This window comes from Macrobrachium nipponense, chromosome 21 (assembly GCF_015104395.2).
Source record: "Macrobrachium nipponense isolate FS-2020 chromosome 21, ASM1510439v2, whole genome shotgun sequence".
NCBI lineage: Eukaryota > Metazoa > Arthropoda > Malacostraca > Decapoda > Palaemonidae > Macrobrachium > Macrobrachium nipponense.
In genome coordinates, this window is record NC_087212.1 from 73791079 (window position 1) to 73802864 (window position 11786).

Here is an 11786-nt window from a genome sequence, read left to right on the forward strand (position 1 = left end):
ATACCGGATGGAAATCGCCGACAGTGTTCAACGCCATTACCTTAAGTCCTTGGAAGCTCTGAAAATTTTCAGCAGTAGCAGCGGGAAACATAGTTTCCCCTGATTCTAGTTATTCGTAGTAGAAGATTCAGTCCTCCTTTCTACCTGCTTCACCCAACAGTTCGTCTATTCCTACCGTGTTCATTTACATTCACCTGGTGTCTTATCTGCTTGTTATTATGATGGATTGTAGTGGGTGCCCCTTAGTTTTTGCTAGGGACACTCACAGATGATTATGGATTTTGATCTCATGGATGTTACCCCTTATTTTTTATGCTAGGGGTGGATACATCTCATTTATAATGGTTACGGGTTTTTTTGTATATTAAGTCATATGCATTCCTTATATATTATCATTGTTGTTTAATTTGTTCATTTGACTACTCTAATTGCTATTTATATTTTGATACATGCCTTTTTACACAGATACCATTTTGTTACATGTAAGCCATTACCTCTGTACATATGTAAAATTACCTTATGATAAGAACATGTTTAGAAATTATTGGGTAATTTAAGATATTTCTATTTTGTATCACTGTGTATTTGTATCTTTTTAGCAATTATATTCTTTTTTATATTTACTTTATTTTTTTATTTGAGACCTATTCTTATTTATTTTATTACTTTTGTTTTACAATCTTGTGCTATTTCTCTGGTACGATTTCGCGCAGCGACACGAGCTGAGCCCAGAAAAGGATTTTGACGTAAGGGAAAAATCTATTGTTCTGGGCGATTGGCTCGTGTCGCCAGCGAAATCCCACCCTAAAACCCCATTCCCTTCGCCAAGATTGTCTGCTAACTTCAGGATGGGGCCACCAGAGGCGCAGCAGTCGGCAGCATGGGATGGAGTAGTAGTAGTACGAGCTGCTCACTCTGTGGGTCGGCTCTCCTCATGGAGGGTTTTTGTTGTGGGAGATTTCTATTGGTTTTTTGGCTCGTGGTAGTGGTCTCACTCGCCTAGTGTTCATACCGACACCCTCTTGGAGGGTGAGCGAGTCAGTTATACTGACCTTTTTCTTTATTTTATTTATTCTCTGGTATGTGTTAGTACATTTACCCTAGAAATAATAGATTAAAGGATATTTCGCTGGCGACACGAGCCAATCGCCCAGAAATAGATTTTTCCTTACGTCAAAATCCCTTTCTTCATTTCCACGGCAGGATCTGGAACCTAATAGTACCACGTAAAAGTGGGGGAGCACTATATAATTGTAAAGGTGCTGAAATCCTTTGTACCCTTACAGAAAAAATCAGTTAACCAACTAAAAACTGCATCTGCCTTGGGTCGACTGATGGTTTTAAGTGATGGAAATCTCTACCTGCTTGATGCTGATGTTCTCAATACAATTGGATCAGGGCCAAAAATCAAGAGTGTGTCTGTCTTCTGTATCAATGAAAACCCAAATACTCTTGATCCCTTCACTGTTCAGGTAAAGCTTTTAGTCTTTAAAACTACTTTGCAAGAATTAATTTTATTGTAGTATTCATGCAAAAATACAAGGCATTTATTAAAAATTAATTTTTATATTTTTTTGTTTGATTTATATATTTTTTTAGCATTTTTCTTAGTAAGATCAAGGCCTTTATTACAAATTAATTCACCACTTGTGCTTAGCTATCAAGTACATAAGCCCTAAAAGTAGATTCACCACTGGTGCTTAGCTATTAAGTACATAAGCCCTAAAAGTAGGAGTTCTCTTTCCACTTGCACTTCATTGCTTATTTGATCTTCGTCTATTTTTGCTTATTAGAGAACTCTAGGAAAAGATCTTTCAATGCTTATTAGACTATTATATTGGAATTGTTTCACTACTGTTGTAATAACCCTGCTGGTTGTTGTTGTTATTTATAAAATGTTCATAATTTTTATCTGTATGCTGAAGTGTCATTATTTTTACTATTTGTTTAATTTATCTGTTTATCTGTGCTCTATGAGTGCAACAGTTTACATGTTCTATGAATTAACAAAAGTAGTTTCTTCAGTGTGCTTCATTGTTGCATATTTTTTAGAATGGTGATTTTGATTGTTGATTAAGAATTATTCCCATGTTTGCTCTCCTATTTATAATCTTCACAATAATGGGGCTACAGGATAAGCAGCTGTTTGCAAATTACCATATTTTCCAGTTAATGAGAAGCACCTTTTTTCTAAATAATACACAACAAATGACCACACATCCAATAGGCCTTTATCATAGATGAAATTGCAGGGTGCTGAAGTCTTGGTGATAATAGCTAGGGGTAGGGATTGTGTATGGTTAGCTGTAATGCATCTAAAGCAAATATTCAGTCTGTGTTATTTTTATTATTAATGTAACAGTGTGTTATTTTTATTATCAATGTAACAGTTCGACACAAGCTGCCCATATTTTACAAAACAAGTCAAACTTTTAGCAAGAAGTATTGAGTATGTAAAAGAATAGCTAGGCATAGTTATGGCTGCAGATCAGTGAAATTCAGAAAATTCTAGTTGTTCCGATACGTAATACAAACCCTCGGTCCTTTAACAATAGGAAGGTAACTAGCGGCAGCTGGGACGGTCGTAAGCTTCGAACAAGGGGAGAACGGTAGTTAACTGCTTGTCCGATTGTGCGCGCGCCCGCGCGCCCGAGAGGTGAAGAATCACTTTTGCTTTCGGCCGCGGGTGTGAAGGACGTGTTCGTCATCGCGCTCTGCCCGCTTCATCGTCGTATGCTTTGTTTATATTGTGTTTTCTACTAATGGTTTGTTTGACTTGAAAATGAAACTGTAAGTACACTGTTTTCATTTTCATTACTTAATTATGAATCAACATGGAGCTATCGCCGTAGAGGCGGCGATTTCCGCTCTTTTCATGAAATTAACTTGAATTATGTCTCGGTGCCAAGGGCGGGCGCACTCGAGCCGAGTCATGTATTTTGGGCGAAAGTGTGTAATTGAAAGATGTAAGTACTCTTTTTCATTATATTTTTGCCCTGTGCGTTCGTTGCCAAGAGCGTGATTGCGCTCGGCACGAGCCTCTTATTTTGTATGAATAGAATGCAATGAAAGTGGATTTGCAATGCAGTTTCTTTTCATTTTCATTTATTAATTGCATCATATTTAATTTTGGATCAATTTCCGCTCTTACCCGGGAATTAATCCTTACGATTTATTGCTATGAAATTGAAAATCGCAAGTGCAGTATTCTGTTTCATTTTCATATATATTTTATGATAGCATCATATTATTATGGATCAAGTTTCCGCTCTTACCCGGGAATTGATCTTTCCCCCCTTTAAGTTCTATGAAGTGAATCGCAAGTGCAGTATTCTGTTTCATTTTCATATTACTTTTCACTGCTGTGCGGGGGTATGGGAAGCAAGGTCTCCAGGAAGTCGTCGGAAAGCTCTCCCGCGACTCCCTTGGTATCCGATTCTTCGTCTTCTTTCCTGCCCCCCGCTCAGCTTCCTCGTATTTTTGTATTTGGGGGTCTTCCTTGCATTCGGGGTGGGTCATGTCTCCCCCCAGTGCGCGTGAGGGCAACCCCTCTTACTAATCTGTCTGTGCTACCGCAGGTGCTACATCCGTGGGAGACGACCTTGGACAGGTATGGGCCACTGCGGCTGCAGGGCGTGCCTAGCATCCACGATCTGCTGCAGCGTCTAGCGAGGTCTGGGGCGGTGACCTTGGAGCGGTCTCCACTACAACCTACACAGCCGCTTAGGCTGCTTCCCCCTGCTGGTCTACACTCCCCATGCTGTGTCGGTGACGCCGTCTGCCGCTACTAGGGCCGGTCGCCGCTGTACCAAGGAGGGGTATGCCGCCGCCGCCTGTGTTTTCTTCTTGTTGCCTGCCCCAGACTTCCGCTGTTCCAGCAGCTCGCCCCTGGACCGGCCACCAGTACCCAGGTTCCCGCTGGCTGCCGATGATTCTACGAGGTGATGGCTGGGCCTGCCGTACCTGCCGCTGATGTGGTTCCCGCTACTGGCTTGGCTGTCCCTTCTGTGTTTACCGCTGCCGCTGTTCCTGCCGTTTGCCTGGAGCTGGTTGCTGTTCCTGTCGCTCCTATGGATTCCCTGGCCTGTCCATGCTGGTCCTGCCCATGGTGTGTCTTCCCCAGTCCCAGGTCCTTCCGGACGGGTGCAGTCGGGCCGTGTTGCTTCAGCAATAGGCCCGACTCCGGCCTGGATGGAGGACCTGACGACTGTCCTGCGTGAGCTGACGAAGAAGAGGAAGGTGTCATCTTCGTCTGCTGCTGCCTCTTCCCCTTCGACTTCTAAGGCCCATAAGCCGAAGAAGAAGAAGGCTGCCTCCCCCCCTTAAGAAGTCTCCTTCGGGAACTTCTAAGGGCCCGTCCCACCTCGGTGGGACGGGGGGTCCTTCTGCTGGTCCTCCTGCTCCTTTGGGAGCGGGGCCCGTCTCCCCTTCCGTAAGGAAGAGATAGATGGGGACCAGAGGAGTATCGGTTAGCACTGGTACTTCCTCGCCTGGTGCTAGCGGCGATACCGCTACGCCAGGTTCCGGCTCGGTCTCTCGTTCGCGGGAGATCCCGAGTGTACGCTCTCCCTCGGGAGACTGTGCAGCCAAAGTTTCGGCGTCAGAGTTCGCTCGGCGCCAAGACCGCGGCACGGAGCAGAAGGCTGGCGAGAACCGTTCAGGTGACTCTCGCCAGGCCAGCGGCCGCTCTCGCAGCGACCAGCTGGTAACCCGGGGTTTTCCCCCTAAGAAGACTCCTTCGGGAACTTCGAAGGGCTCGTCTCACTCCGGTGTGACGGGGGGGTTGTCTTCCTGCTGCGTCCTCCTGTTCCTTCGGAACGGGGCCCGTCTCCTCTTCTGAGAAGAAGAAGAAGACGGGGACCAAGGGGTGTGCTGGCTACCGCTGGTACACCCTCGCCTGGTCTTGGCAGCTTCTGCTGCTAAAGCCAGGGTACCTGGTCTCGGTTTCTCGTCCGCGAGAAGTTCCGGGGTGTACCGGTCTCCTTCGGGTGACCGTTGCAGCCAAAGTTAATTAAGACGCCTGAGTTCGTCAGCGTCATGACCGAGGCACGGAGCAGAAGACTGTCGAGAGCCGCTCAGGTGACTCTCGCCAGGCCAGCGGCCGCTCTCGTAGCGACCAGCCGGTACCTCGGGTGGACGTGACGGTCTCTGACCGGCCACGGGTTGAGGCTGGGAAGAGGTCCCCCAGGTCCCTTGACCGACGGTACCAGCCTCGGCTGGTACCAGCGGTTTGACGTGCCGCGAGGACGCTCCAATGGTCCTCACCGCGAAAGCGAGCTCTGCAGGTCACCTGACCGCCGCTCCCACAGGGATCGGGCGGATACGGTGACCAGCAGCAGCTCGTCTGACGCACGGGATCGGGGTCGACGTGCTCAGTCGAGCCGCTCGCCACAGGTGAGCGGCACGGCCAGGCCTGCAGATCGATCCCCACCGCGGGTTGGTGAACGGCTGTACCCTTATACAGTAGTGCCTCAGGTTACTAAATTAATCCGTTCCGAAGCAGCCTTCGTAACCTGATTTTTCGTATCCAGAACTACGTTTTACATGTAAATTGCATAATTCGTTCTGAGCCCTACAAAAACACCACAGTAAATTTTATAATAAAGCTAAATTGACCAATAAACAATGAAATACAACAATATGGACCATTCAATACCTAACCTAACCGTTACTGTACCTGTAAATAAAGTGTATTAGAGTACAGGTTACAAGAAATACTGTATGTACGTATGTGGTAAAATGTAGAACCTTACCTATTGAGTGAGGCGATGTCCGAAAGTGGCGACACTAATTATGTTCACTTACAACACGACAAAGTAACTTACAGTACAACGAAAGCGGAATCACTAACTCGACTTTACGTTGACGAACGAAACCTACGTGAATGAATGAATTCCATGTGTGTTCGATAACGCTGCCGAAACGAAATGATGGAAGAACTCCCTTACGTAGATGCATGATGGTATAGATGCTGACCAATAGGAGAGCAGGATCTTACGGCAGTAACTAACATCAGGAACCAATGGGAGAGCAGGATCTTACGGCAGTAACTAACATCAGGAACCAATGGGAGAGCAGGAGGATGGTGGCGAGTCTACTGTGTTGGCGGTGCGCGAGTTTTAAAATTGTTCTCAGTGGCCCAGGCGAATCTTGGACTTTACAGTACACCCTTTCGCGATCTGAATTATTTTCATACACAGAAGCAAAAAAAAATCTTCGTCTTTGCCTTCGTAACCTGGATTTTTCGTACGTAGGGATTTTCGTATGTAGGGGTATGACTGTATACGGGGGTATAGGGCAAAAAATGCAAAGTCATGAGAAAATTCATGGAGCTTTGTATGGCAATGGAGAATACATAAGAAATATTTTGTCAAAATTCCTATGACTTTCGTAGTTACAGGGTAATTAGGAAACATAACTCAATAAGCCAAAAACATTGATCCATACAAGAAAATGCAATATTTCTTTTGTTATCATAAATTTTGATAATTATTGTCAAATAAATTGTGAGCAATGGCATCTGTAGAGATTCCATGAGTCGCAGAAGGGAAGGGAGTCAGCTTACTACCTTTCAGTGTGAGCACAAACCTCATGTAGTGTAGACATTCGAGTTTCATCTCTGATATTCGCTTGCTTTTACATGTGTTTATCTTTGTTTCAGCAAGAATTCCATTATGCCAATGAGGAAAAGACAAGCAAAACATCTTGCTTACATACAGATGAAGAAAATTCGCTCTAATATGATCACAGAATATCATAATATATGCGATATTACGTAGTTAGTGAAGAGAAAGAGGGAGGGGTGTGTAGTAAGGAACCCCCTCTTGCCTGACGTACATGTCGCACAGTGCCCCAGGCTATGGTCTTTGAGCAAGGGGATCTTCATTTATGATAAATAACATTTGTTTATTAATAACCAAAAAGGAATATGAAATTCATAATAATCATGATTTATTAAAATTGTCTTTGTAAAAAGAGAGTACACGTTCGACCTCTAACATTCTTTTGCTTTTACGTTTGTTTATCTTTGTTTCTGCAAGAATTTCATCATGTCAGAGAGGAAAATACAAGGAAAACATCTTGCTAACATACAGAAGAAGAAAATTTGCTGTAATAAGCCGAGTTAGAGAAGGAGATAGAGTTACGTAGGAAGGAGTGACCCATCTTGCCTGATGCAGTGCCCCAGGCTACAATATATGAGCAAAGGGATCATCATTTATAATTAAATTATGATAAATAACATAGTTTTGGTTTATTAATGCCCAAAAAAGAAATATACATTAATAATAATCATTATTTATTAACATTGTCTATAAAAATACAAAGGAAAACTTTGAACGCCTCTCGAAACTATACTTATTGACCTTCAAATTTTATCTTCTCACTTAGTTTTAAAGCTATAGCATTGAAATTTGGTATATAACTTAGAAATACATTATAGAACAATCAAGTAAAGCCCTTTTTTTCAGTTTTTGTTTCTTCTTTTTGTATAAATTTTTTTCCTGATTTATAGGTTTTATTTTTTTTACCATAATGAGAAATTCATATCTAGCAAAAGAATGACTTTTAGAAACATTTTTTTTATTTGATTGGAGGTCTACATCAGGTCTATATATGGTAGTAATCCCATGTCTTAATATTAAATATCAAGGTAGGAAATAGAATTTGAAAAATGGTTATTTTCGGGATAAACCGCCCTGGCGTCACAAACCGAAGGCGAGAGGCGAAAATCATATGCGGTTTGGAGATGTCCCAAGTCACCTTATTAAGTGGTATGAATGTCAAAGTCCTGTCCTTAAAAAATGGCATTAGCCAGCCGGCCCCCTTAAGGGTGCAGCATCATTTCAAATATATAGAAGTTTTTAATTCACTTCTGTGGTCATTTGCATTGCAAAGACCAAATATTACAAGGCTTCACATTACCATTTAGTGAGTAAGTTTCTTTTGACTCCGATCTTTTCAGTTTAGTAGTCCTAATGCAATTGCACCTCAGTGCACCATTAGGCAGTCATGTTGACTGTCTTGGCATCCTGGCTCTCTTAGACATCTGCTATCTCCTGGTTTGCCATTTCTGGCTAAATATGAGGACTCTTTGAAGACAAAATCTTATAGTATTCCTCTAAGGAAATTCAGAATTATACAGCTATGACGGACATGACGTTATACTAGGTCCAAGCACTTTAAGTTTACTTAGATGGCATAGAAAACATTCTCGATGGTCCTTTTTTCATTTGCCCTATCACAAGCATGTCCCTTTCTCTGCATGGAGTGAGATTTGTCTTAGTGTCCGTAATCAGAAAGACTGAACCCACCCCTTCATGGTTAGCATAGCCCCCTAGGTTGGTGGGGTCCTGGCTTTTGTTGAAGACATCCAGCTTCGGATACCCTGTTTTGGTAGGTGGTATGGTAAGTCCTTGTCCCATAGGTACCTTAGAAGAAAACAAGGGGCCTTCTTGATGCTGTACGCAATTTCCAAAGTTATTGCCTCAGGTTGCTGGGGGGGGGGGGGGGGGGGTGGGGGGGGGGGGGGGGGGGGGGGGGGGGGGCGTTGCAGTAATGCTATATACCAGTCTGGCATAATTTGATATATTTTTTAGAACCACATATAATAGCACTTATTTAGACTCTAGTTTTTCCCTATCCTTCATTGTTGGACCCTAATAAGTATCCTGAATAAAAGAAAGTACAGGTAAAAACTTGCATGAATTTACTTTGAACCATATTTTTGTTTGGTTTGTTGGGATTTCTAATTAGGAACTAGGCCTCTTTGTCACCTACCAATTTCTTTTGCATGCTCCTTTGAGGACGAGTAGCAGCTACACTATGTAAAAACAGGTTTTGATGAAGGGAAAACCTAATTTTGGTAAACGCTTTGAGTCCTCTAACCTACTCACTTTTCCTGACAAATTGGCATGGGAGTATTTGGAGAGTATTTTTTCACAGACCTGACAAGTAATGGGGATCTTGGCCAGTTTGTGTGCTGTTTTCACAACTGTGTGAGAAGAGTGAAGGAAAGCAGGGTAATCACTGTAGGCAAGGGAAGAGCCCTCGTGCTTGAGTCCTTTTATGCTCTATCACTGTATCTGTCAAAGGCACTAGTCTGGCTAAGGTCAACCACAAGAGAGTTCTTTGACATTGGTCTCTCCTATGGAGGTCTGGGGGAGACCATAAGAGTAGCTCCTTTGGGAACTCACAGTGGCTTTTTCATTTGTCAAAACCTGTTACATTGCAGCACAATTACAGTTCTTATGAGTCATTGCCTGTTGGCCATACATACTAGCTGTTCCTTTTTGCTTTGCTGGTGGTGATTACACCGCAAACAAATTGTTTCATTCGTTAAATGGACTATTTTATTTTGTGTTTTGAGAGTTCAGGAATATGCTAAACCTTAGTTTTTTTGTTTTTCTTATGTTCTTGCTTCTCATCCTTAGATTAGCTGTAAGAGTAATATGAACTTTATCTAGGAAAAGTAAGCAGTGGAGAAGTATAAGAAATATTGTTTTTTCCAATGTCATAAAAATAATGGCAATTTTTCTGGGCTCAGCTCGTGTCGGCCTATGAAAGGATCCTTAATATCATACTTTCTAGGTAAAATTAATCTAAAATTACCAGAGAAAAACAAAATTAAGAAAATGTCAGTAAAACTGACTCGCTCACTCTTAAAAAAGAAGTGTCGGTATGGTAATAGGCGAGTGGGAACACTACCACGAGACATTCACCAATTAGACCTTCCAATCAAAATCCCCACAAGAGAGAGCTGATACCAAGGTCGATGCGCCGCTACTACTACTACTAGAGGACGCCACGGACAGCAGCGCCCCTAGCGGTCATCCTTAATTATTAGCACTAGCGTCCAGACGTATTTTTCTCTGTGCTGTGCCTTTTACGGGATTTATTATCTTCTTTGATATGGAACGTTCTGCCATCGCAACGGCTAAGTTAAGTGCCTCATAAGTAATGTTTTACTATATTTTTGTCTTCCGGGAACCAGTTATTTTCCTTTCTAATAGGTCATATACGGTTTCCCGGTTGTCTCGTGGCGGCGCCATGCTGCCTCGTTAAGAATTCCCGGTCCTCCATACTGGGACTTCTTATTCTTATGGGCTTACTTATTACGTTCATCGTTTTTTACATCGAGTTTTAGCTAGATTAGCCCCTTTACCATTTCTTTTAGTTTGGTATTTAGGGCTATTATTATTGTTCCAGCCCAGCATCCCGGCTCTTGCTCTTCATCGGCTATCGCTGGCTCCGAGTAGGCTTCTGTTCCTCGGAACAGTTTGCCTCCTCCTGGGCTTCTTTCTCTTCTACTAAAGTGTCTTTTCCATCTTTACGATGTAATTTTATTCTATTTAGGGTGTTAGGCTAGCCTAGGTGCATGTCCCATGGTTTGGTACAGCCTGGTTCACGTGGCCCTCCCACGGTTGTGTTGCTCGCGGCTTAGGCCACTTGCGGTCACGTGTTCCATCGCACCTTTCCCTTCCCCTTCCCTCCCTACCAGGTATAGGGAGGCGCTGGGGGACCCCTTGGTTGTCATGACAACCTCAGTTGCCTTCCTCCCTCCCTCTCTGAGGTGGCCAGGGGTTCCTCCCAGCGGGGGGTATAGGGCGACCACTCATAGGGTACCGGGTCTCCGAGCGGGTAGTTGTTGAGTCGGGGAGGAGTAGGCCAACCCCCCCCTCTCTCTCTCCCGCCGTGTTACGCCGAGACCCTCCCCCCCCCCCCCCCCCCCCCCCCCCCCCCCCCACCCCCCCCCCCCCCCCCCCCCCTTCCCCAGTTGCTCAGCCACCTTCCCTTTCTATAACGAACGGAGCCTTCCGTCGCAGCCGGGGCACCTTTGGTTATAGATTACTGGCTCCGCCAGCGGGTGGGGTGGTCACTACTAGTGGTCGGTTGCTTGCCTACTATATCCTTACATCTCTCCCCCGCTACCGAAGAGAGAGCTTGCTTATTACCCGGGCACTCTTCTAGAGACGGTGGAGGAAGGTTTGATATTATTGTTATTTTAAGGATATACCCTAATTTTACGATGATTTGTTTAATTTTATTATTCTTATGCTTACCATCCCCGCCATTTTTCGTCGTGGTTTCCTTTTACCACCACTCCTGGTTGGATTCTATCTCTTGTCCCCGCCGCCAGCGGAGCATAGCCTAGGACAACCAACCAACCTTGTTACCACACGTATTATGGCGGGGCTCTGGTTTAATCTAACTTTCTCGCTCCGGCACCAGCGGAGCAACTGTTAGACTGTAAGTGTTCTCCTGATACTCATGTATTTTTTCCACTTACAGGCTACCAACTGTCAGGTCCCGGCGTGCAACGCGACGTTGTACGACCCCTGCGGCCACGATGAGTGCAGGTCTCACACTCCATGTGCCACGTCATTCAACGATATGATCGTCTGGCACCCGGAAGCCTGCGCCATCTGCTACGACCTGGTCAGTCAGCTGGTGGAGGGGGTAAGTCGATTATAGGCTTCTTTATCCTTTACTAACAACTTTAGACATAAGTTTGTTAACCCCGTTCTGCCATTAGAAGCTCATCTCGCCCTTTCTTCCAGGCTACTGGTGTGAGGGAGGTCGCCCTTGCTACCCTGAAAGCGTGGGTGGGCGGCTTCGGGAAGAACGCCGCCAAAGGCCAGCCGTACATCCTTGACAAGAAGCTGGCCGTCCAGATCTTCCCTGCGGGCAAGTCAACAGGGTATGTTGACCCCTTGTCCGCAGCCCCTCTCATAGCCTCCATCCAGCAAGATCTCCAGCAATCTTTCGGGGTCGTAGCTTCACAGGAG

The 11786-nt window shown here is 44.6% G+C and overlaps 1 protein-coding gene across 2 annotated transcripts in view; it reads left to right on the plus strand.

Moving 5' to 3' along the window:
• The window catches only part of LOC135198171 (transforming growth factor-beta receptor-associated protein 1-like), a gene marked incomplete in the record, with an annotated part of 193866 nt that overhangs the window by 58498 nt on the left and 123582 nt on the right, over positions 1–11786 (plus strand). For both annotated transcript variants that reach the window (XR_010310740.1, XM_064225691.1), the window contains 1 exon segment: positions 1287–1472. Coding sequence is in view for 1 of the 2 variants with exons in the window: in XM_064225691.1 (XP_064081761.1) it covers positions 1287–1472 (186 nt within the window).